General features: G+C 43.2%; 1 protein-coding gene across 1 annotated transcript in view; it reads left to right on the top strand.

The window, feature by feature from the left end:
* The window catches only part of LOC140736323 (uncharacterized), an 80670-nt gene that overhangs the window by 24555 nt on the left and 28600 nt on the right, over positions 1–27515 (top strand). Inside the window, exons 6-11 of the mRNA XM_073062328.1 lie at positions 6659–6800; positions 6896–7083; positions 10442–10583; positions 11855–12025; positions 22289–22527; positions 23786–23948. Of these exons, the coding sequence (XP_072918429.1) occupies positions 6659–6800; positions 6896–7083; positions 10442–10583; positions 11855–12025; positions 22289–22527; positions 23786–23948 (1045 nt within the window). The remainder of the gene's footprint in view (positions 1–6658; positions 6801–6895; positions 7084–10441; positions 10584–11854; positions 12026–22288; positions 22528–23785; positions 23949–27515) is intronic.

The following is a 27515-nucleotide window of genomic DNA, read 5'->3' as shown; positions in this document are numbered from 1 at the left end:
TCTTTAGTTTTTTATGCTCATTATCACTTAAATGAGCTTCCTGCAAATATACTACATGGGCTTGTTCTTTTTTTCATTTTGGATAAAATTCTATTACGTTTAATTGGATTTAATAGCCCATTGACATTAAAAGAAATGAATGTTACCTTGTCCTTAGCCATCTGTATTTATCTGTCAATGTATCATTGAAATTAGAATAAAACTTAATCGATCTACTCCCTGAACAAATAAGAACCAGGAAACACAAATAATAACACAAATGGCAACGAATGTGTGAATCCAAGGCTGAGGTCTCTAGTAAATGACCCTGCGTTGAGCTAGAGGAAATGTTTAGCTGTGGGGGATAACCCCTCCTACTTATGAGTTGAGGGTCCCCATTGCAGTATTCATAAAAGTCAGTGAACAAATCCATTACACAGAAAAGATTTCCCTGTGTACGCCTACTATATATACATATATATATATATGCACACACACCCACCCACCCACACACATATATATTACATACATACACATATATGCATACATATATATATATATTCTCATTTTGGTGGGGATAAAGGAGTAAGTGAGCGAATAAAGAATAACAACTAAGTAATAAAAATTCACATTATAATAAGTATTTCTCGAGATAGGTATACCACCATCTACTTTTGCTTCCGTTTAGCTTCTCAACATTTTTAAAGTTAGCCAAACCTTATGGCTCTTCTGAAGGGGGTGAGGACTGTCCTTGGGAAACTCCTGGTCTCTTCCTGATGTATTTCTCTCGGCCTCCTCCTGTCTCCTGCCTTCTCAATTCTCACACTATTTCCCAAGTGGAGCAGGATAATTCCTCTGCCAGGGTTTGGTCACACTGACGGGCAACCCTCTGGCCTTCATGTCTGTAGTCACCTCTTCCACTGTCTGGTACAACCACGTCCCGTCGTCATAAAACACTCGAAGTTTAGCAGGGTACGGAGTTTGAAATCTAATCTAATCTAATCTTTTTTTGCTTTAGTACTCGCTTTACTTCAAAGTATTCTTTGTGTTTCTGCAGGACCGCGGGGGCAGGGGGGGGGTAATCTAAATATATTACTTTATCATTTAAAAATGCTTTCTTCTTACCCCAGGCCCTTCGTAGAATCTCCGCCTTTGTGCTGTACCCGAAGGAATTTAACTATTATTGAACATGACTTATCCTGGGTTGGTTTCGGGACTAGCGAGCGATGTGCTCTTTCGATTTCCAGCTCCATAGTTCAGGGAAGCTCCAGCGCAACAAACTCTGTCATAGACAAGCCCTCCGCTCCTTCGGGAACGTTGTATATTCTGATATTTTTCTGCCGTGATCTTCCCTCCAGGTCAAGCAGTTTACCTTCTTGGTGATTTAATATTTTTATCGTCTTACTCAGTGTTTGTTCAACGTTTTGAACGCGATCTTCCACCTTCTCAATTCGAGTCTCTGCCACCGCTATTTTTTGATTGACGTTGGCGAGCTCTGACTTAATATCATGCAGCTGCTGCTTTATTTCTTTCTGGAACTCCCTTATCTCTTTCAGGATTTCGATCATATTCACCGCTTCGCCTGAACGAGGCTCAGTGTCCACCTCACTAGCACGCGGTCGGGTAGGAGAGCCGCTTGCTGCACTCTTCTCGGCCGCAGGCTCCGCATTGTTGCTTTTTAATTTCCATTCTTTTTCTCCATTCTTGCCCCTCTTTTCAGTTCAAATATTTTTCAAAAAATACTACGAAGTACATCTGATGGGTTAACGAGGCTTAATACGCATTTTTTCGGAGGAGCTAGTGACTTAAGCTGCCATTCTCGACGATGATGTCACTGGAAACCCCTCGGTATCTGTTTCTAAGCCGTTAAATTATGCTGCCTCGGTACCTATTTCAAAACACTTTAAAACTATCCACAACACCCCCAACCTTTGTGTCATCAGCAAACTTACGAATCCACCCTTCTACTTTTTCATTTTTTTGCATTCTGTGGGCAAGCCAATTCTGGATCCACAAAGCAAGATCTCCTTGGATCCCGTGCCTTCTTACTTTCTAAATGAGCCTTACATGGGAACCTTATCAAATGCCTTACTGAAATCCATACACACTACATCTACTGCTCTACCTCCATCAATATGTTTAGTTACATCCTCAAAGAATTCAATCTGGCTTGTGAGGCAAATCCTGTCCTTGACAAAGCCATGCTGAATATCCCTAATCAGATTATGTCACTCCAAATGCTCATAACTCCTGCCTCTGAGGATCTTCTCCAAGAACTTGCGAACCACTGAAGTCAGACTCAAATGATCTATAACTCCTGGGATATCTCTACTCCCTTTCTTCAACAAGGGAACAACATTTGAAACCCTCCAATCCTCTAGTACTTCTCCCGTCCCCATTGACGATGCAAAGACCATTGCAAGAGGCTCAGCCTCACTTCCCACAGTAGCCTGGGGTATATCTCATCTGGTCCTGGTGACTTATCTAACTTAATGCATTTCAAAACCACCAACACATCGTCTTTCTTAATGTCTGTGTTGCCCTAAGGCTTTTGTTTAGCTTTATTACATTTCTACTTTAGTAATTCATTTGTAATTATTTTCTAGTTAAAGTTAAGGTTGTTGAAAGTAAATTCGTTGTCTGTGGTGTATCGTGGCATGCGATGACGTCACACCTGGTTTTGCCGCGTCTTGTGGGAAAATACTGGTTTGGAAAAACGGGAAGGGCAAGGGAGCTTGTGTGTGCAGGTTCAGCGTGAGAAAAGTTTTCATTCTACGCACTAAGAAACGTCATAGAAGCAACGTTAATATGGAAGAGTGAACAGTAAAGGGTTAATCTTACTGGGATCCTGCTTCATTGACTACAGTTCACCTCAGTGCTTGGTTCAGAGTTTTTACACCTGAATGAGAACACTACAATGTCTATATACTCAGGCATTTCAGTCTGCTGTAGGCCATCTGCACAGTTGCCAAGGTCTTTTTTCCCTGGTGAATATTGATGCAAAGCATTTATTAAGTACCTCCACTACCTCCTCCATCTCCATACACACATTTCCACTATCACACCTGATTGGTCCTGTTCTCACATGGCTCATCTTCTTGCTCTTCACATACTTAGAGAATGCCTTGGGGTTTTTCTTAATCCTGCTCATCAAGGCCTTCTCATAGTCCCTTCTGGCTCTCCTAATTCCATTCTTAAGCTCCTTCTGAGCAACCTTGGAACTTTCTATACCTCTAACAGTACCTAGTTTCTTGAACCTTTTGTAAGCTTTTCTTTGCTCCTTAACTCGATTTTCTGCACCGTTTGTACACCGTGGTTCTTTAACATACCATCCTCTCCCTGGCTCAATGGAACATACCTATGCAGAACTTCATGCAACTGTTCCCTGAACATATTCCACAATTCTGCTGTGCATTACCCTGAGAACATCTGCTTCCAATTAATGCTCCCAAGTTCCTGCCTAATAGCATTACATTTCCCCCTACCCCAATTAAATGTTTTCCCAAATTGTCTGCTCCTAACCCACTCCAGCTGAAGTTGGTGAAGGAGATCAAGTTGTGGTCACTTCCTCCAAAATACTCTCCTACGGAGAGATCTGACACCCGACCAGGTTCATTTCCCAATACCAGATCAAGTAAAATCTCTCCTCTAGTTGGCTTAACAACATATTGCATCAGGAAACCTTCCTGATAACCCCTAACAAACCGTGCCCCATCCAAACCCCTTGCACTAAGGAGATGCCGATCAATATTAAGAAAGTTAAAATCTCCCATCACAGCAACCCTTTTATTATTGCACGATTCCAGAATCTTCCTCTCTATCTGTTCCTCGATATCCCTGTTACTATTGGGGGGGGGGTCAAAAAAACAAACACCCAGTGGAGTTATTGCCACTTTCCTGTTTCTGATTTCCACCCACACTGAGTCAGTAGACCATCCCTCCATGACTTCCTCCTTTTCTGCAGCCCTGACGCTATCCCTAATTAGAAATGCCACCTTTCACATGGAAGAAATAATAATAATAAAATAATAATAATAATAATAATAATAGTAAATCAATTACAGTATACATATATTGAATAGATTAAAAATTGTTCAAAACAGAAATTATATATATATTATATATATATATATATTATATATATATTTAACAATACCCTGGGTGCTGAAGGACCTTAAAAATGGACGCTGCCTTTCTGAGACACCAGTCCTTGAAGATGTCCTGGGTACTTTGTAGGCTAGTACCCGAGGTAGAGCTGACTAAATTTACAACACTCTACTTCTTCTTTCAGCCTGTGCAGTAGCACCCCCCATACAATAGTGATGCAGCCTGTCAGTATGCTCTCCATACTACATCTATAGAAGTTTTTGAATGTATTTGTTGACATTACCAAATTTCTTCAAATGCCTAATGAAGTATAGTCGCTGTCTTGCCTTCTTTATAACTGCATAGATATGTTGGGACCAGGTTAGATCCTCAGAGATCTTGACACCCAGGAATTTGAAACTGCTCACTTTCTGCATTTCTGATCTCTCTGAGGATTGGTATATGTTCCTTCATCCTAACCTTCCTGAAATCCACAATCAGTTATTTTGTCTTACTGATTTTGAGTGCCACGTTGGTGCTGTGACACCACTCCACTGGTTGGCATATCTTGTTCCTGTCCACCCTCTCATCACCATCTGAGATTCTACCAACAATGAATGTATCATCAGCAAATTTATAGATGGTATTTGAGCTATGCCTTGCCACACAGTCATGGGTATAAAGAGAGTAGAGCAGTGAGCTAAATGCACATCCTGAGGTGCACCAGTGTTGATCGCCAGTGAGAAGGAGATGTTATCACCAATCCGCACAGATTGTGGTCTTCCAGTTAGGAAGTCGAGGATCCAATTGCAGAGGGAGGTACAGAGGCCCAGGTTCTGCAACTTCTCAGTCAGAAAGATGGTATTAAATGCTGAACTATCATCGATGAACAGTATCCTGACACAGGTGTTTGTGTTGTCCAGGTGGTCTCAGGCCGCATGAAGAGCCATTGAGATTGCATTTGCCATTGACCTATTGTAGCGATAGGCAAATGGCCATGGGTCCAGGTCCTTACTGAGGCAGTTCAGTCTGGTCATGACCTGTTGCAAGGACGTGGCTGGGGCCAAACCCAAGTGCAGGACACAGGCACGGAGACAGAATCGGGAGACGTTAGCACCATAGCAAGCGTGGAACAGGTATCCAGGAAAGTCTTTACGTGGAGCTTCACGTAGAGAATCCAGGAAACAGTGTGGAACTTAGAACTGACAGTCCTAAAGAACCATGAAACAAGGTTACTCACACAAGAGTCGACCAATGAACTGGCAGCTCCTTGTTGTGATTCCAGAGTTTTTATACTGTATTTACTGATGGAGAGCAGGTGTGTGTAATTAGTGGAACTGGGAATGATTGGATATTAGCCGAGGAGATTGAGGCCCAATTACTGAGGTAATAGTAAAGTGGGGAACAGCCAGACAGGACCATGACATGACTAACCTCTCAAAGCATTTAATCACTGTAGAAGTGAGTACAACGGGGCGATAGTCATTAAGGCAGCACACCTTACTCTTCTTAGGCACTGGTATAATTGTTCCCATTTTGAAACGTGGGAACTTCTGCCCGTAGCAGCGGGAGGTTGAAAACATCCTTGAATACTGCCACTAGTTGGTTAGCGCAGGTTTTCAGAGTCTTACCAGGGAACCCCTCGGGACCTTGTGCCTTGCGAGGGTTCAGTCTCTTTAAAGGCGACCTACCATCGGCCTCTGAGACAGAGATCACAGGGACATCAGATGCAGCAGCGATCTTCACAGCTGTAGTTATATTCTCCCTTTCAAAGCGGGCATAGAAGGCGTTGAGTTCATCTGGTAGAGAAGCATCGCTGCCGTTCATGCAATTGGATTTCGCTTTGTAGGAAGTAATGTCTTGCAAACCCTGTCAGAGTTGTTGTATATCCGATGTCAAAACCAACCTCATTCGAAATTCTCTCTTCACCCTTGCAATAGCCCTCTGCAAATCATATCAGGTTTTCTGGTACAGGCCTGTGCCAGACTTGAATGCCACAGATCTAGCCTCTGTACCTCCTGGTTCATCCATGGGGTTTGGTTTGGGAATGTACAGTAAGTCTTTCTAGGCACACACTCATCCACACAGGTTTTAATGAAGTCGGTAACAACTGTAGCATGCTCACTCAGGTTCAAAAATGAATCCCTCAATACAACCCAGCATTTAATGGCTCTAGGCTGGCACTCTCTATTTGAATGAAGGGATCTCATTGAAATCAGTTGAATTTTGAAAGGATGGATATTGAGAAGTAGATGTGGAGAGTGTGTTTCCGTTAGCGGGGGAGTTTCGGACCAGAGGGCACAGCCTCTGAGTACAAGGACATCCCTTTTGAACAGACATGAGGAGGAATTTATTTAGCCAGAGAGTGGTGAATCTGTGGAATTCTTTGCCACAGGTGGTTGTGGAGCCCAGGTCATTGAGTAAATTTGAAGTGTAGGTTAACAGATTCTTTATTTGTATGAGTTTCAAAGGTAATGGGGAGAAGCAGTAGAATGGAATGCGAAGGTTAATAAATCCACCATGATGGAATGGCAGAGCAGACTTAATGGGCAGAATGGCTAAATCATGCTCTGTGTCTTATGGTCTTTTACAGGAATCAGGTAGCCCAAATACATATTTCCATGAAAACAACCTGATAATCACAGTAACCAACTTGTTTAATGCTGGGATGGAGACAACTTCGACCACCCTTCGTTGGGCTATGCTGTTGATGATGAAATATCCTCAGATTCAGGGTGAGGAGCATCTGATTGATGACTGTTTTTCCTCATGTGAGAATCTGGGCTCTAACCCTGCTGCTGAGTGCATTAACCATTTCCTTGTGTTCCAGAAAAAGTCCACGATGAAATCACCACCGTCATTGGTTCTGAGCGGTTCCCCGGAACTGGAGATCGGAAAAATTTGCCGTACACCGATGCAGTGATCCATGAAATCCAGAGGTTTTCTAACATTGTGCCAATGAACCTCATGCACTCAACAACAGAGGACGTGAACTTCAAAGGATATTTCCTTCCAAAGGTACGTGAGGTGAAGTGAGTGGCTGATTGCTTCTCATATGCCAGCAAATATTCTGTGAAAGTGCAAATGGATTGTTTGTGACTAAATTTTTTAAATTCCTGTGTGTAATGTTACATAACATATAAAACTGACATATTCAACTTTTTGGAAGCATCAAGCATGGGTCAGGTGGATGAGATACAGAGGGCAACTTGCATAAAATGGACTTTGTTTTTTTGTTCTCATTGTATCTCTCTTGTATCATTTTGTATCATTAACATTTTTGTTGTGAATGTTCTATCCCTGGAAAGGTCACTCCACTCTTTCAGAAGGGCGGGATGTAAAGACAGGAAATTATAGACCAGTTAGCTGACTTTGCAATGTTGGGAAAATACTTGAGTCGTTTATGAAGGATGATTTGGGTTCCTTGTCGATTCATGATAAAATAGGCCAAAGTCAACATGGTTTTCTTCAGAGGAAACAGAGCGATGTGTTAGCAAGTAATGCCACCTTCTCCCTGAGGAGCAGGTACAGTACTCTGTCTGGCTGTAGCGAATATGAGGAAGACCCTAGCAAGGGTCAACTCACATAAACCTGCAGGGCTGGGTAACATACTGGGAGGGTCCTGAGGGACTGTGCAGTAATATTTATATAAGTTATGACAGACATCTTCAACATATCTCTGGAATAGTCCACTGTCCCCTTGGACTTCAAGGTGGCCACTATCATCCTGGTGACCAAGAGAGTGACAATAACCTCCTCAGTGACAACCATCCATCCTGTCCCACCTGGAAAATGGTGCCTCATATGTCAAGAGGCTGTTTATCGACTTCAGCTTGGCATTTAATGCAATTGTCTCTTTGAAGCTGCTGGGTAAACTGTCCTCGTTGGGTATCAGCACCTCTTTGTGAAATTGGATCTGTCAGAATGCTGGAGCAGGGATCAAATTACAGACCCAGTACTGTGCGCACAGTGATATTAATTGAGTAACAAATCCCGAGGTGCAAACAAAGTCGGTGTCAAAGTTGAAGCAGAGATCAGAACATCCAGAGAAATCCAAAAACCAGAATCAGGAAACAGGCAGAGTCAATATTCAGATGGACAGAGTACAGGTATGAATGATGGAAAGGCCCAGGAGAATCCACTGACACAATCTGGCAACAAACAGGTGAAAACACAGGACAGAAATACACTGAGCATAAACAGAGAGGCAGATGACAGGTGGAGCACAATGAGACACAGGTGGCAGCAATACAGGTAATAATGAGAAACAGATGAGGGATGGAATACTCAGTAATACAGGGGCTGGAGTGGAGCAGGAGCAGGGACAGGAGTACATGGCAATACAAAACCACAGACTAACAGCTGGGGAAAACACACAACAAGACAGGGTTCAAATGGAAGTACTGACAGGATCCTAGACCTCTTGACAGAAATGGCACAGTTAGTCCATGCTGGCAGAGATGTCTCCAGCTCCTTCATGCTAGCACTGGCACTACCCAGTGCTGTGTGCCCAGCTCACTACTGTTCACACTGTTGACCCATGAAGGCACTGATAGATGCTGTTCAAACTGAGTTATTAAGTTCACCGTTCACACACACAGTGGTTGGCCTCATCAGCAAAGACAACGAGATGGCTTGCAGAGAGGATGGAGGGCAAATGGTGGGATGGTGCAAGCACAAAAACTTGAGTCTCAATATGCACAAGGCCAAACTGATGATTGTGGACTTTAAAAAGTTTCAAGCTGATAACTTCTCGTTGCACATCCACAAACATGGAGAGAATTAGCCGCACCAAGTTTCTGGAAATGAATATAATGGGAAATCTCACCTGGTTCCACAACACAACCACGGCATCTCCACTTCCTGAGGAGTTTGAGGCGACTGAGGCTCCTCTCCCCACTCTAAGCTATTTTTACAGGAGCACCATCGAGAGTGTACTGACAAGCTGCATCTCTGTCTGCTACAGGGATTGCAAGGCAGCTGTCCTCACGCCCTGACAAAGGATTGTGAGGGCAACTGAGAGGATCGTCAGGATCTCCCTTCCACCCATCAGAGAAATTTATCAAGAGCACAGTGTATGCAGAGACCTTAGCATTGCCAGTGACCCTTCTCATCCCTCCAACAATCTCGTTGACTCCCTACCATCAGGAAGATCATAACATAGCATTAGACCAAGATCTGTGTGAATGCAAAACACCATCTTCCCCGAGGTCATAAGTCTCCTGAACTCCCTGCCACCTCCCAGGTCTTATCACACATGAAGCACGAATAGTTCAATAGTTCAACATTCCATTTAATATCAGAGAATGTATAGAATATACAACCTGATATTCTTCATCTTCACAGACATCCAGTAGCGTCACATTGTTTACTTTTTAACTTGCATCATAAATGCACCATATTATTTGTTAATTTAACAGTCATAATTAAACTTTGTGTTATGCGTGAGCAATATGTACTCCTTTGTGCCATTCAGTCTGAAAGAACGATGTTTCATTTGGCAGTATACTTATTTATGGTTGAATGACAATAAACTAAACTTGACCTTTAAGATAAGTGAGTTGTAAAGTGACATGGAATACCAGAAGTCAATGCACTGTTGATTCCTTAAGGTTGTCATAGCCGAGAGAGATAGTGGGATAATCTCCCACTATCTATTAAATTCTCCCAATGGTGTGCGACCCAAATGGCCTCTGACAACCAAGTCCAGCTCCTGTGCTTCACATGTGGCTTTGCTTCCAAATCTGGTGAAACTTTCCTACTGACAGGTGAAGTGGCAAAGGAGGGTTACTGGTGCCTTAAAACCAGTTGCTTTGGGAAGATGGGACCAATCAGCCTTGGTTGATAGCTCATTTAGAGAACGAAAACTCTGATCTCAAATCTCCACTGCTTTGTGGCTATAATCTCTCATGGGGAAGGCTTGGGGAGTAAATCCCAAGGAACAATCCAGAGATGGAGTCCCTAAAGCAGTCCTACATTGAGCTCAATGCTGACTGGCAACTTATGAGATGCTGTTGATGCCAAATGTTATCAGTCTCTGCCGTTCGTTTGCATTGATGAGCTACATGGAGAGGGGGGTGCCTGTAACATGGGCAACAGCTTGCTCTCCATGTCATACTTCCCTTGCTAGTGTATAATGTAGATTGTGGGCACACAGTATCCATGCTGGATTCTGACCGATACTGGGCCTCGGGATGCAATGAAGCTGAGGACAGAACTGACCTTGACTGAGTGAAGGACATTGGAGATCTGCAAGAGGTACGACTGCACCTGGTGTGAAATAGCTGCCACATTTGTTAATTTTATTCCAGTGGAATTATTTTCAGTAATATTTCTCAAAGGCAATAACAATGTAAATTGTAAATTATTTCCTTAGGGCACACCAGTGATCCCTTTACTAACCTCGGTGTTATACGACAAAACTCAATGGGAAACCCCAAATGACTTCAACCCTTCCAACTTTCTGGATGCTGATGGGAAGTTTGTGAAGAGAGATGCCTTTGCTCCTTTTTCTATGGGTAAGAAGTTTAAATCACTGGATTGTAGATTAGTGGAATTTCTCCTCTGTCGTTGGCCCATTTGTAGGAAGGAATGTTTATATCAGATGGTAAAGCAATCATATTTAGATGGTGGAAAATAAGACATAGTCATTGAACATGGAAACAGGCCATTCTGCCCATTATTCTATGCCAACCACTGTGCGCCAAACGGTATCAATCAGATCTTCCAGAACTTGGAACTTCTATCTTCCATTCAATTTCAGTGATCATCCAGATGCTTCTTAAATGCTGTCAACAGTTCTGCTTCTGCTACTGTCTCAGGCAGTAATCCTGTCTGTATCTCTCAGTTTTGTAATCTGCAATTTCATGCTCAGTGGACACTTTATTTGGTACAATGGAAAACCTACTCGTTAATTCAAATATCTAATTAGCCAATAATGTGGCAGTTGTGTGCAGAAGAGCATCTCTGAATCCTCAGCATGTTGAAACTTGAAGTCGGTGAGCTGCAACAGTAAAAGACCACAACGTAAACTCAATGGCCACAATATCAGGTTCAGGAGCTACTTCATAAAGTGGCCACTAAGTGTGGAATCAGAATATTACAGAGCACAGAAACACTTCTTGTATACTGTCCCACATGAGGGAAAAGACACTAAACCTTTCCTCAGGAACTGAAATACTTCAACCAAGGAACATCACAGTGATTTCCTCAATGCCCTCTCTAATACCATCACATTGTGAAGTAAAAACAGTGTACAGTGGAAATACTCAAGAGGTCAGTCAGCATTAACAATAGGTGAACCAAGGTTAATATTTCAGCTTAATGTACTTTTGGTGGAACTAGGAATACTTGGGAAACAATGGTTGAAGTTGCAGAGAAGTTGAGAGGGCTCTGGTGGACGAAGGGTATGTCCATGACAGGGAGACGATCAAGAGAAACTAAATGACAAAGATGAGGGTGGTGCTGGCTGAGTGAGTGACAAAGACCATAGGGGTCAGATAATCTGACTAGAGGGGGTGTACGAGGAAGGTGAGTGAGGATGGGAGACAGGAAGTAAGACAATGGCCAAAACTGCATCAAACACAAGATGGTTGGAAGTTTGAATTGAAAAAGAAAGCAGAAAACATACGGCAAGCCAGGTAGCATCTGTGGCGAGAGAAACAGAGTTAATGTTTTAGGTCAGATACCTTGCATTCCCATTATATAATGTTACTGTTCAGTGTCTTGGGCTGAGGGTGAATAACATTGTTTTTGAAAATTGACATTGTTCTGCCACTCTGTTTTGCAGGACGCAGGGCCTGTGCGGGGGAGACCCTGGCCAGAATGGAGCTTTTCCTGTTCTTTACCATTCTGATACAAAGGTTCAGGTTTCAAGTTCCTCCGAATGTTAGCAATCTGGAGCTTACGTCTGGTGTGGCCTTCACTTCAGTTCCAAGTTACCAGAACGTGTGTGCAGTCCGTCGCTGAAGCAAACACAGCACTTCCATGACTTGCCTCGGTTTTCTCCTTTCATTGTTTTCATAATCACCGTAAAAACATGTATCTTTATGTGAAATGTGATATTTGTCATGGGGTTGAATTATAAAGGATAATCCATAGTGGCTTCTTAACTTCAATCAAATCATCCTGCAAATTCCTGAGATTGAAATGCACAAAAACTGGGGAAACTCTAGAGTTCAGCAGATGATAGATTCAAGATTGTTTAATTTCATTTCCAGTGCACAACTGTAAAGGAGAATGAAATAATTGTTACCCTGGAGGGTAACCCTGGAGGCTGGTCCTGGAGATGCACTGGGAAGTTCTGACTACCTGTTGTAGAACTTTCCTGTCCACTGCAGTGCATTTGACCCTTTCCTCCACCTCCTCCCCACCATACTCAGCATCTCACTGTCCATTCACCAAGAAATTTGAAAATATAGATTCAACCTTTCTGATGATCTGCTGAAATCGACAGAAATAATAATCAGTATGATCAGTTCCTTAATGTTTAACCAATCTATTTAGCAAGGGAGAAATGCTTATCCCATCAAACCCCTTAATAAGTATCAGCACCTTAAGTATGAGCTATAACTCGGTGCGGTGCCCAGTCACACTCAAAGGATATCAGCTTCAAGTCTTTCTCCAGGCATTTCAGTGCAAGTGTTATAGCGTGCAATAAATGGTTGCAGTGTGGCGACCCACTTTCTGCGCAGGCGAACCGGCTCACAAATAGCCAGCGCGCGAGGGGAGACGCTAGTAATGTACCTCCGACGTCATTTCCGCCCGGAGAGGGCAGGCGCTAGGGATTTAAATACCAGCACCGCGAAGTTTGAATAAACTAGTCTCGAAACGACTTACCGACTGTGTGTCGTTATTTCATCGCTACAGCAGGACAAATACTCTGCATGTCCCTCAATGCAACAATGGATTATTTGATAAATACATACAACATTGCTGCTTCAGAAAGTTTTCAAGGTACAAACTGGGTGCTGATGCAGCCCAAAATAAACAAGAATAAAAACATACTATATGATTTAAGACATAAGGTCACTTATATACTGCATATAGATTGATTATATGACCATAAAGTGATGCTGGGCACAGGAGTATTTGTACATATCATTTCCTGTCAGAGTCATCATAAAGTAGTGGTTGTCGGTGTATGTGAAGAGTTGGATTAGTGGGTGGTGTTGTTGATGTCCCTCAATGCAACAATGGATTATTTGATAAATACATACAACATTGCTGCTTCAGAAAGTTTTCAAGGTACAAACTGGGTGCTGATTTTCAAAAAAATCTTGCCAGATTGCAAGAAGCAATGAATAAGGATCTCTGGCTAAAATAAAGGTTCAGAAAACATTGGGTCCATTTGGATGGATCTCTGCAATAGGAAGGGTACATACACACTGATGGGATTCTACTAGAGACCACCCCACCCCTCAATTGGCACTGGCATTGGCATTGAGGAACAGATATGTAATTAGATCAGTGAAATATACAAAAATAATTGGGTTGTTGTCGCAGGGGATTTCAACTTCCCTGGTGTAATCTGGGACCTTCTCAGTGCAAGGGGTTTAGATGGGGCTGAATTTGATAACGGTATCCAGGAAGGTTTCTTAAATCTCTATGTTGGTTGTCCAATGAGAGGAGGGCTGCACTGGACCTGGTGTTAGGCAAGAAGCCTAGCCAGGATGAACCGTTTGGGAGCAGAGACCACAAATCCTTAACTTACAGGAATTCTATAAATAAGGCTAGATATGGTCAATGTGGGAGGGTTTTAAATTGGAGTAGGGCAAATTATGAGAGCAATAGGCAGTAACTAAGAAGCGTTAATTATGAACACTTTTTCTCTCGCAAGTCCATATTAGCCAAGTGGAGGATGTTCATAGATAAATTGTACAGGGTACAGAAAAGGTGTGTTCTCCTGTTAGAAGGAAGGAAATGGATGGAAAAATTAGGGAACCTTGGATGTCCAGAGAGGTGATGAAATTGGTCAAGACCAAAATGGAAAAGTATGTAAAGCTTCAGAAGTTAGGATCATGTGGAGCACATGAAGAATATAAAGAAACCAGTAAAGAATGAAAGAAGGGAATTAGAAGAGACAGGATGGACCATGAAAAGTCCTTGAAAAGCAGGATTATGTTGAATCCCATGTCATTCTATACCTACATAAAGAGCAAGAGAATAACTAGGGAGAAGGTGAAACCATTCAAGGATAAAGGGAAAATCATTTGCTTGAATGACAAGAATGTGAGTGAGATGCTTTATGAGTACTTTGCTTTAGTATTTATAAGGAAAGTAATGTTGAGGATTAGGAGATCAGTGCTGAGTGTTTCAATGCTTTAAAACATCTAAAGGTTAAGGAAGAAAAAGCATTGGGCCTCTGAATGAGTGTTAAGGTGGATGTCCATAGGGCCTGACGGGATTTATTCCAAGTTATTGAAGGAAACAAGATAGGAGATTGCTAGTGCATTGTCCAGCACCTTTGTGCCCTTTGTAGCCTCAGGTGAGGACCCGCAGTGCTGGCGAGTGGCTAATATTCTACTTCTATGTAAGAGGAGAACAAGGAAAAATCCTGGGAATTATAGACAGCTGTACCTCACATCAGTTGTAGCAAAATTGCTGGAGAGAATTCTCAGGGACTGTGTATATGAGCATGTGGAAACCCACAGCCTTATTAGAGACAGCCAGCATGCCTTAGAGCATGGCTGGAGGTGCCTTATCAACTCGATGTGTTTTTTGACAAGGTGCCAAGAGAAGTTGATCAGGGTAGGACAGTAGAGGTAGTCTGCATTGATTATAGTAAGGCATTTGACAAATTCCCTCATTGGAGGCTATTCCAGAAGATAAAGACACATGGGATCCACAGAAAATTCGCTGTTTGGATTCAGAACTGGCTTCTGCATAAAAGATTGAGCGTAGTGGTGGAAGGGTTTTATTTGAGTTGGAGATTTGTGATTAGTGGTGTTGCACAGAGAACTGTGCAAGGACATCTGCTGTTTGTGATCCATGTAAATGAACTGGATGACAATGGAAATGAGTGAGCTAGTAAGTTTGCAGATGATCCTCAGAATGGTGGAGTTATGAATAGTGCCGAAGACTGGGAAAGAATACAGCACAATGTAGATCACTTACAGATATAGGCAGAAAAAAATGGCAGATGAGTTTAATCAAGGTAAGTGTGAGGTGTTGCACCTTGGTAGGGCAAATGCAAGGACACAGCACACTGTAAAGGGCAAAATCCTTAACAATGTGGCTGAGCAGAGAAATCTTGGGATCCAAGCTCACAGCTCCTTGAAAGTGGCTACCAAGTCAATAATGTGGTTAAAAAGGCTCACGGAATGGATGCTTTTATTAGTCGAGGCAATGAGTTGAAAAGTCAAGAGGTTATGTTGCAACTTTATAAAACGCTAGTTTGGCCACATCCGGAGTATTGGATACAATTCTGGTTGCAACACTATAGGAAGGATATTGAGGCTTTTGAGAGGGTGTAGAAGAGGTTCACGTGGATGCTGCCTGGTTTGGAGACATATGTTATCATGGGAGACTGGATGAAGTTTGGTGGGTTGTCTCTGGATCGTCATAGGGAAGATCTGATAGGTATATATAAGATTATGAGAGGCATAGATAGAGCAGACAAGGAGTATCTGTTTCCCAGAGTAGAAATGTCTAATATCAAAGGCATGCCTCCTACATGTGGGAGGCAGTAGGTTCAAGGGCGAATAGAGGGGTATGTTTTCATCAGATTGTGCTGGATGACTAGAATGTGCTGCCTGGTATGGTGGAGTCAAATACATTGGAGGCTTTTAAGAGATGTTTGGATTGAAGTAATATTGTAAATACATTGGTTGATTAAGCATTCTTTGTCGTTTACATAATGCATTGCAGGTCATCTGCTATTACACCAGAGGAATGCAGATTAAAAGGCGAAATTTGCACAATTGCAAAAAAGTTGGACTCATATAAAGAGCATGTCGGGCACACACACAAAAATAAATGAACTGCACAAGGAAGAGAAAAACCTTACAGAGTAAAGTTGCAGTTTCAGAAAGACCACTAATCTGCATACAGCTGATGAAAAAGCTGATAAAGATGGGACTAACACAGGACTCTATAGCCTTGAAATTAATGTTGTGAAAACTGACAACAGATAAGGAATATGGCTTACACAAGAAGCAGATTAATTAAATTGGAATTGGATACTGGCTTCGCTGTTTCAATCATTCCACAAAATGGCTTTGAACAGCATTTCAAATATACTTAACAAGTAGAGCCTGTAGATCTCCAACTAAGAACTTATTCTGGAGAAAAGATACCTCCTGGGGAATTACATTCTCAGCAGAGCGAGACAAACAGCCAACAAGCTACATTGGGCTTATATGGGAAACAAAGGAGGACCTGAATTATGGGGATGTGATTGGTCAGGACAACTACAATTTGATTGGAGGTCCATCCTGTATTTGCATGCTACATCCCCTGTAATGAAGTAATCTGAAAGCAAATTAAGAAAAGTACTGGGTGATGCAAAAACTGTCTCTATGCTGTACACCATCAGGTGTTGCCCAACAGTAGGCAAACAGGTCTTGGTGCCAAACTCTGTGCCTCAGGGTGGAAAGTATATTGAACGAAGGAAGGACTGTGATAATTAGGGGATGCATGAAAATAATGTAAGCACTGATTATGCAACAACAGATTTTAGAAACAATATATCTGAAAGTGCTTTTGATATATTAATCAGGCAGTTACTTGTGAAATGTGGCTTGTTTTAAGCTGGAAGACAGTTCAAAGAGCTTCAGGAAAAATGCAAACATTTGGATTTTATGAGTATAAAGAACCAGAACGTACTCTGCATACATCAAGGTTTTTGCATGAACTTCTAGTGGAAAACTTGAAATTCAGCGACAGCTTGGTAAATACAACGTTGTGGCCATCTCTGAAACTTGGCTAAAGGATGGCTGCCATTGGGAGCTGAAAAGTCCAAGGATATACAGTGTACTGGAAAGATAGGGTAGTAAGCAGAGTGGGTGGTGTGGTCCTGTGTATAGGAAGTACTATTAAATCATTAGAAGGTGATGACATAGGAACAGAAGGTATAAAATCTCTATGGGTTCAGTTTAGAAATGGACCCTAATGGCAGTTGTATACAGGCCTCCAAACAGCAGCGGGGATGTGGATTACAAATTACAGCAGGAGATAGAAAAGGTGTGACAGACGGTAATATCATGATAACCGTTGGAGATTTTAACACGAAAGTGGACTGGGAAAACCAGGTCAGTCCTGGACCTCAAGAGAGAGCATTTCTAGAATGCTGAAGGGATGGCTTTTCAGAACAGCTCGTTGTTGAGCCAACTAGGAGATTGGCAGTGCTGATTGGGTGTTGTGCAATGATCCGGAGGTGATAAGAGAGCTTAAGGTTAGGGAACCCTTAGGGAACAGTGATCACAATATGATCGAGCTCACATTGAAATTTGAGATGGAAAAAATAAAATGCAATGGGTCAGTACTTCAATGGAATAAAGTAAATTACAGTGGCATGAAAGGGGAACTGGCCAAAGTTGCCTGGAAGGGACATTTGCAGGAAGGACAGCAGAGCAGCAATGGCTGGAGTTTCTGCAAAAAATGAAGGAAGTGCAAGACAGATATATTCCAAATAAGAAGACATTTTCAAAGGTAACAAGGACATTTCTGTGGATTACAAGTGAACTCAGAGCCAAAGTAAAAGCAAAAGAGAGGGTATACAAGGAAGCTAGGGCTAGTTATTGGAGTCAATTGTTAGGGATGAGATTATGGAGTACCTGAAGGGATATGAAAAGATAGGCCAAAGCCAGCATGGTTTCCTGAAATTAAAATCATGCCTGACAAACATACTGCAATTCTTTGAGGAAATTAAAAGCAGGGTTAACAAAGGAGATGCAGTAGGCATGGTGAACTTGGATTTTCAGAAGGCCTTTGACAAGGTGCCGCACATGAGGCTGCTGAGCAAAATAACAACCCATGGAATTACAAGGAAGTTACTAGCATGGGTGGAGCATTGGCTGATCGGCAGGAAACTAGCATGGGTGGAGCATTGGCTGATCGGCAGGAAACTAGCATGGGTGGAGCATTGGCTGATCGGCAGTAAACAGAGAGTGGGAATAAAAGGATCCTATTCTGGCTGGCTGCCGGTTATCAGTGGAGTTCAACAGGCGTCGTGTGGGACCACTGCTTTTTATGTTGTGCGTCAATGATTTGGACTGCGGTATTAATGGATCTGCGGCTAAATTTTCCAATGATACAAAGATAGGTGGAGGAGCGGGTAGTGTTGAGGAAACAGAGAGCCTGCAGAGAGGCTTAGGTAGTTTAGGGGAATGGGCAAAGAAGTGGCAAATGAAAAACAATGTTGGAAAGTGTATGCTCATGCACTTTGGTGGAAGAAATAAATCGGCAGACTACTATTTAGATGGGGGAGAATTCAAAATGCAGAGATGCAAAGAGACTTGGGAGTCCTTGTGCAAGATACCCTAAAGGTTAACCTCCAGGTGGAATCAGTGGTGAAGAAGGCGAATGCAATATTGGGATTCATTTCTAGAGGTATAGAATATAAAAGCAGGAATGTGATGTTGAGGCTCCATAAGGTACTCGTGAGTCCGCACTTGAAGTATTGTGTGCAGTTTGGGGCTCCTTATTTTAGAAAGGATGCACTGATGACGGCGAGTGTTCAGAGAAAATTCACAAGAACGATTCCAGGAATGAAAGAGTTAACGTATGAGGAACATCTGGCAGCTCTTGGGTTGTATTCCCTGGAGTTCAAGAGAATTAAGGGGGATCTTATAGAAACATTCCAAATGTTACAAGACCTGAAGAGATTAGATATGGCAAAGTTATTTCCCATCGTAGGGGATTCTAGGAGAAGAGGGTGTGAATTCAAGATTATTCCAATTAGAACAGAGATGCGGAGAAACTACTTCAGTCAGAGATGATAAATCTGTGGAATTTGTTGCCACAAGCGGCTGTGGAGGCCAAGTCAGTGGGTGTATTTAAGGCAGAAATAGATAGGTTCTTGATTAGCCAGGGCATCGAAGGGTATGGGCTGAAGGCAGAGGAGTGGGGATGACTGAAAGAATTGGATCAGCCCATGATTGAATGACAGACAGACTCGATGAGCCAAATGGCCTACTTCTGTTCCAATATCTTATAGCCTTAAGACAAAAGCTGCTTGTAAATGTAAATGCAAAGATCAAGCCCAGCTGGATGAATGGAAAACCAAAAAGAAAAGTCAATGGAGTTAGGAAAACAAGAAGCGATATATGATGTTATATGTTTCAGTATATTTAAACTGCTCACCATGGGGCATCATTCAGAGAAATGCCTGTTTCTGTGAGTCTCACTGGGCAGGGGTTAGTACTTAATTTATTGAATAGTTTTTCTCCTTTTAATCATATTATCCAACAGAATCTCTTCTGTTTGGAATTGTTTTATCTTTCTTGCGTGCACTGAGGCAAAGTGAAAATCTTGTCTTGTATACAGTTCATACAAAACAATTCACTGTACGGTGTATTGAGGTAGAACAAGGTAAAACAGAAATAGAATGCAGAACAAAATGTAACAGCTACAGAGAAAGTGCAGTGTTAATAATGCCCAGATTAGTAATGCCCTGTAATGACGTACACGACTGTGCAAACGCCTCAGGCACAGATAGCTAGGGAGGCTCGGACTATTACACATTACACATGACTATTTGTCATCATGGAGTGGAGGGCGAGGTTGTAAATCTGGCGGAGAAAATGATGTTGGGAATGGTGAGGGTGGAAAGCTGCGGGACGGGTGTGGGACAGCTGGCAGAGGAGGAGTGCCCAGAGGAGCGGACGGTGTGGGTGCAGTCACATCCAGCCCGGAGACACCAGACAAAATCATTTGATTCCAAACAATTGCTTTATTGATCATTACACAATGTCTCTCTGGTGCTTCCCACTCCCTCTCCTCTCCCTTCCCCTTTTCCTAACCATGATTCCCCTCTCCCTGACATTCCTACTCGCAGTTCACTATCATGACCCTATCAGAATCAGGTTTATCATCACTGACAAAGGTTCTGAAATTTGTTTTTATTTGCGGCAGCAGTCCAGAGCAATACACATTAAAATTACTGGGCTGCGCAAACTCTTAGGCACACTAGCTAGATATACGTGCCTAAGACTTTGCACAGTACTGTCTATTGTGAAGTGAAGAGCCTATTTAATTTTGTTCTTGAATTCATACGAGCTCCAGGATGTAGTTCAGGTAGAAACGCCAACCCTTCTTGGCTCGATTGTTGTGGATCTTTCTCCGGTGAAACTCAGAGCGAGTTCCGTCTATCGTCAGTTCTCTAGATTCTGTGTAGTTCGATCAAGTTCTTGGTAGTTTTGCTGGTTAATCTCTAGTTTTGTTTAAAGGGAGACGTTACTTATACTGTGGGGAACTGGGGCATTATGTTGTCATGTGCCGCGTGAGGTCGCCTGACTCCAGGAACCGGCCAGTCAGGGGAGATCTGTTACGGTCCCCAGGGCTTCTTCTATGAGTACTTCCTCGGGTTCCCCTTTTAGATTTAGTGGTGGAGTGAGCAATATGGTCCCTGTCTCCAAGCCTGATCATTCCCTTACCGTTACCGCCCGGAACGGTAGGCCTGTTGAACTGGATAAGTTTTGTTACGTTCCGGGCCGTTGGGAACTCGGATAGGTAATCACCATGAAACATTATATTTCCACCCGATCCATTCAACAGAGATCCCTCTTACTTACAGGTACCCATGCTTCTTTCAGCATGTCCGCTGTGATCGACCGGGTGGTCGCCTGACTGCCAGATTATTTGTTTTTCATCGATTTCCCAATATCGCGTGTATGAGCCCGGGCGGCCGAGGTCAAAACGAAGATCACCGAACGTGTGTCCGACCTTCCTGAGTCAGATGTTATTAATGAGATTCAGAGAGTCCCTCCTGAATACAGTACTCAGAACTGCGAGCAGTTTTTAGGAAGGAAAATGCTACCTCCCAGCTACGCCTTTGAAATTATGAGTGCTCCATTGAGTTTTTGCCGGGTTCCTGCCTTTCCCGAGGGAGGGTGTTCTCCCTATCTGGACAGGCTATGGACGATTTCCTCATAGAGGCCTGAGCAGTGCGGTTTCAGACTCCTGACATCCCCAGAGGGGCTGGGTTTTCCTTTGTCACCAAGAAGGATGCCGGCAGAAGATTCTGTAATGATTCTCGGGATCTTAACAAGATTACCGTTAAATATCGTTACCCAAGGCCATTAATTGGGGTTTGCTAACATACAACATAGAGGATGACAGCACAAGAACTGGCCATTCGGCCCGCAATGTTGCGTCGAAAAGCACATCAAAAAGAGCCAGACATAATCCCTTCTACCATATAGCTCCATCTCCCTTACATCCATGTGCCCATCCAAACGTCTCTTCAAAACCACTAATCTATTCGCCTCTACCAGGCAGCGCATTCCAGTCATCCACCACAAGGAAAACCTTACTCCTTACACTCCCCTTGAACCTACCCCGTCTCACCTTCAATATATACCCTCTGGTAACAGATATTTCAATCATGAGAAACGGGTACTCCCTGTGAACTCAATCTATGCCTCTCAAAATCTTATAAACCTCTTTGATATCGCCCCTCTGCCCCGCCCTTCCAGAGAAAACAACCCAAGTTTATCAGGCCTCTCGTGATAGCTCACGCCCTCTCAACCAGGCAGCATCCTGGTAAACCTCTCCTGCACCCTCTCCAAAGCCCCAACATCCTTCTGAGAGTGGGGCGACCAGAATCCCGCTCTGTGGTTGGTCGCTGTCCAACTCCGAAAAACTGCCACGAAGGGTTGCGTTCTTCATCTTGAGTGCGACCGCAAGTGAAAACGCAGCTCTCTTCTCACGCTCCCGCTTAGTGATTTGTCGTGGTCCAACTATAATGTCCTCTTCCATTTTACAGTAGAATGGACTTGTATAGGCACAGGTTAAAGCCAAAATCTAACGCCAAAATCTAACCACGTTGACGTCAAATAACCTCTAACCTAATGCGTTAACTTTTCACCCAGATACCGCCACCGTTCCAGAATACTCTTTTACCTTTTTGCATTGTAACCTCTTCCCCAGTGGGCACACAAAGTTATTTGCTCTGATGCGCGTATTAATAAAGCCCACACTAAGTTAACTTCTCTCCAGTTGCAGAACGAGTCATTCCAGTAGGTCCGAGTTCACTCAGTGTTTGCCCTGGAACCCTGCTCCTGATCGCTGAAAGAAACTGTCAGTCCAACGGAGCCGGAGATGTCGTTCGACTGTGTTTACTCACTGGACGCTGTGACTTTGGTGCTTCTCTGCGCCCTCACCGCGTTGTTTCTCGTTTATTTTCGCAATGGGTCTAAATCTCACGGAGAGCTCAACTTCCCCCCGGGACCCACTCCTCTTCCGATCATCGGGAACCTGCACCTCCTGGATCTGAAGAAGCCCCACCTGAGTCTCATGAAGGTAAGAGGAGTCGCGACCCAGACCAGCAATGGCTGGACACTGTGTACTAGTCCTACCGACTCTGAGAATGTTGTTGGCAATTCAATTCCGTAACGCAGGAAACACGGGAGAAAAGTTACACAATCCGTTATTACGGCAACTTCCAAAATAAATTCCCACTGCCAAAAGTATTCAGATAATACCTGCTCTGGATGAGACTGCTAAGGGTACGCCAAGACAAATACTTTACCAAGTATTTTTTAATCTAAATTATTTTTGGTGAATAAAAACATTTTCAATAATAAACCGAAAATGGCCTTTCCATTCTTACGTCCGGAGTTCAGAGAGCAATTCCGAGACTGTGTGTCCTCCCGGTGAGATGCGTGGGGTTATTCCGGGTGCTCCGGGTGCTCACATAGTCCAAAAGAGGTAACGGTTAATACGTTAATTGGTCTTTACAAATTGCCCTGTGATTAAGCCGGGGTTAACTGGCTGGGTTGCAGAGGGGTGCCGTTTGTTGAGCCAAAGGACTTGTTCTGCGCTAATAAATACATAACGTGAAGACCTTCAGCCACCCTGAACACTGGAAGCAAGTGTAGGGGAGATTTACGATTGGATGACGTACACTCAGTGGCCGATTTATCAGGTACAGGTGTGGCACCTGGTGTGGTCTTCTGCTGCTGTAGCCCATCAACTTCAACGTTCAGCATGGACATTCAGAGATGTTCTTCTGCTCAACACAGGTGTAACACGTGGTTATTTCAGTTCCCAGCATCTACTTCAACCAGCTTGACCATTCTCCTCTACCCTCTGCCAGTAGCAATACATTTTTGTCGACATAACTGCCACTCACTGTAAGTTGTTTTTTTCAATTTTTGAACCATTTTCTAGAGACTGTTGTGCGTGAAAATTCCAGATGTTGTGCAGTTTCTGCAATACCAAAACACCCTGTCTGGCATCAACAATTATTCCAGCTCAAAGTCATTTCGATTACATTTCTCCCCCATCTTGAAGTTTGCTCTGACCACTAACTGAATCTCTTCACCATTTCAGCCTGCTTTTATGCATTGACTTGCTGCCACGTGATTGGCTGATTCGATATTTCATTGACACAGGCAGATGTATTTGTGTACTTAATAAAATGGCCACGGAGTGTAGTTTCTGGGCTGTACAATAGTGGCCATTTCCAATGAAGTGATGGTATCAATGAATATTAAAAACAAGGATTTAATTGCTTAATTAATGAATTGTTGGTGGAAACTTGTTCCTACTTTTTCAGCTGTCCGAGAAATATGGTCCAATCTTCAGCATCAAGCTTGGGACAATGAGAGTGGTGGTCCTGACTGGCTACGAGACAGTGAAGGATGCTCTTATCAACAATCCAGATAAGTTTGGAGGAAGACCCCACATCCCGATAGTTGATGATTTAACACACGGTTATGGTAATTCTCACCATCATTATTCCTCACTCTGCTCAGTTCAGTTGCTGTTGGAGGGTTGTTATTCTGGGGTGTAAGGCTCTAAAGGTTTAAGTTATTTTAATGGTCTTAGACACAACATTAACATACAAAATTCTGCAGATACTGAAAATCCAGAGTAACACATAGAAAGGACTCAGCAGACCAGACAGCAACTACGGAGAGGAATTATGAGTCGACATTTCAGGCAGAGACCCCTCATTGTGACTGGAAGGGAGAGAGGAGAAGCCAGAAAGAGAAGGTGGGGGAGTGGAACGAGTACAAGAGGGAATTGGTCAGTGGAGCCAATTAAGGGGAAGGTGGGTGTGAGAAGAGCATGATGAACTGAGAAACTGGGTGGGTAAAAGTGAAGCCAGGTGACTGGAATATTTGGTGAATCTGTGAGTTGTAGGGTAATGGATAAGTGAGTAAATTCGGCTGCCTCTCTGCTCCACAGACCCAGGTTCAATTCTGATCTCTGATGCTGCCTATGTTGAGTTTGCAAGTTCTCTCTGTCACTGTGTGGGTTTCTCTCAGATGCTGTAATTTCCTCCCACTTACTGAAGATATGCAGAGTATTCGGATCACTGGTTACTGTAATTTAGCCCTAGTCCAGGCATGTTGTTGGACAGACATGGCCAAGGAAGGATTGTATGGGAATGTAAGAACAAGATGTTTTCTTGATGTTTGTTATAGGTATGTTGTATTGTTGGCCATGAAGCAATTAAATATAATTAAAAGTAATTAAATGTAATAAGTCAAGGACAGTGGAAGATAGCAAACCAAATATCTTTCTTCTAGCCATGTGGTACAAGTAATGAAAGCCATCATTTTGTGAGACTGTTCTGCAACCTGCAACTGTTCTGCAACATCTATTTTGTGAACTAGTTTTGCTCAGGAATAGCCAGATCAAACTACTTATAAGTGGACAGAATAAGGCCTCCACTGATCATCTGCTGAACTAGAGACACTTTTCCAGATAAGACATTTGTCAGATGCTCAGGTGTAACACCTTTTGTCCTGCAGTCATCACCCGCGCACTGTGGTTCATCCCAGTAGGTCTCCCCCTCAACAGTATCCAAAGCTGTATAATTATTATTGACAGGAACAACCACTGGAGTATCTGCACTGGCTGTCCAATTCTCTTCCTCCCCCTGACTGTCATCCAGGTAACTCCCTCCTGCTACCTAGGAGTATCCATCACTTCCCCACTGTCTGGTATGAGCTGAAGCTCATCAAGCTGCTGCCTCAGTTCCTTAACACGCTCTCTGAGGAGCTGAACCTCGGTTCACCTGCATGCAGATGTGGATATCGGGGAGGCTGGACGGTTCCCAGGATTCCCACACCTCACATACGGAACAAAACACAGCCCCAGAACCATTCTCACTGCACTAACCGGGTCCTAACAAATGAGGACTGAAGAATAAAGAAGGAAAAGAAACTTATCACCCTGATATCGCCAAAGCCCAGTGAACCAATGGCACTCCAGCACTAGCCCACTCATACAACGGCCTCTCCATTTGTTCTTACCTTATTTTCGTTCACCTTTCTGAATGAAATTTGTTCACTGAGTGGGTACAACCAGGTCCAAAAACTGCCAAGAAGTGCTGTTTCTCTTAAGCTTCAGCCACATATCGAAGTGAAATCATCACTTCTTGTTGAGCTCTTCCTCAGTCATTGAGCACGGTACTGGCAGAACAGGAAGTATAGAATGCATGGCTTAATTTCCTGGCCTCGGTTAAAGCTTATTTGTTAATTCATTTATTGATTGATTCAGATACAATGTGGAATAGATTTCTGTATAGTTGGGGAATGAATGGTCACGGGAAAAGGCCAGAAGGTGGAGATGAGCCTGCGGTCAGATCGGCCATGAGCTTATTTAATGCTGGAGCAGGCTCAATGGGCTAGATGGCTTACTCCTGCTTCTATTTTTATATTCATATGTAATAGGCGCTTCCTGACCTTTGAGCCATACCACTGAGCAACCTCTCGATTTCACCACAGTCTAATCATGGAAAAATTTACAATGAGCAACTAACCCATCAACCAGTTCACCTTTCGTCCAGAAGTAACCCGAGCAGCCACGGAAATCCGCATGATCATGGAGAGAAATTACAAACTCCTAACAGGCATTGGCAGGAAATGAACCTGGGTCGCCTGCACTGAAGACCTTTGTGCGAATCACTACACTGCTCTGTCACTTGTTGATATTTGTGTTGTGTTACGTACCCCGTAACTGGGTTAACAAACCAGCAGAACTGAAATGATACGTTGGAGTCTGGTGGTACTGAAACTAAAGGTGTTTATTAGTAAACTAAGCAATACAGTATCGAAAATGCCAATATACATATAAAACAGGTTAGCAATGATAAATACAGAAGTGCAGGAATAATAATCAAAACCAAGCTCTATCAAAGTCTAGGGGTAAATGAATTGTCATAAGAGAATATAGAGTTCATTTCAGTTCGTGCTGAGGTAGTTGTTGTTGTGTTGCAATGTTGGAGAGTGAGCGAGAGAGAGAGAGAGAGAGAGAGAGAGAGAGAGATGAGCAGCTGCAGCAGGCAAACCTTCCGTCGTCTTCTTGTTCCATTGTACCGTTGCACTTACAGGCTTGCTCGTCAGCGACACTGCTGAATACACATTCCCACCTGTAAGGTCATTACCGAGTAGGACGTTCACACCATCCATCGGTAGTTCAGACCGCACCCCTATTTCAACTGGTCCAGATACCAGTTCACATTTCAGAAATAACTTGTGCAAAGGTACGGCCTCAGTCCCTTTTCCGATACCTTTTATCACATTTAACTCCCCAGTCTCGGTCTCAGCACCGAATTCTAACACCTTCCTTTGGATCAATGACTGACCAGCCCCAGTATCTCTCCAGATCCGCACTGAAACTGGGGTTTCTTCCCTCCTTCACAGATATCATCCCTTCTGAAATAAACTTCTCACGCCCTTCTTGAGCTCTACCTAACCTTGCCCTCCTCATCGGTCTGTTGACCGGCTCAATGCAACCAGTTGGGGTTGTCGTCTTTCCTTTCCCTGTCTCCATCTTCGGAGCCATGCACTTAGATGCTATGTGACCAGCTTTCCCACAATTATAACACATAAAGCTGGCAAACTTCCTTCCAGCCTGCTTTTCCTTCTCCTTACCCTTTCCACTAGTTCCTGGCTTATTCTCTGGCTTAGCCAGTGGGCTTTCTCTACCATCCCTACTACCCCTCTGGTAGCTCTTATTTGGGGAAAATTTTATCTTATGGGTTAAGGTGTATTCATCTGCTCGCTTGGCAGACTCTGATATGGACTTATTCTTCTTCTCATTCAGGTATGTCCGGATATTATCCGAAACACAACCTTTAAATTCTTCGATCAGGATCAACTCTTAGGTGGTAGAAATCCTCCTCCACCTCTTCTGCAGCGCACCAGCGGTCATAGTACACACACTTCTCGTAGGCAAACTCTGTGAATGTCTGATTCCACTGTTTCCTTAAGTCCCCGAACTTTTGTCTACATGCTTCGGGTACCAGCTCATAGGTCCGAAGGATAGCCTGT

This window comes from Hemitrygon akajei, chromosome 11, assembly GCF_048418815.1.
Source record: "Hemitrygon akajei chromosome 11, sHemAka1.3, whole genome shotgun sequence".
Lineage (NCBI taxonomy): Eukaryota > Metazoa > Chordata > Chondrichthyes > Myliobatiformes > Dasyatidae > Hemitrygon > Hemitrygon akajei.
The sequence above is the reverse complement of the archived record's forward strand: the minus strand, read 5'-3'. Positions and strand labels throughout refer to the sequence as shown.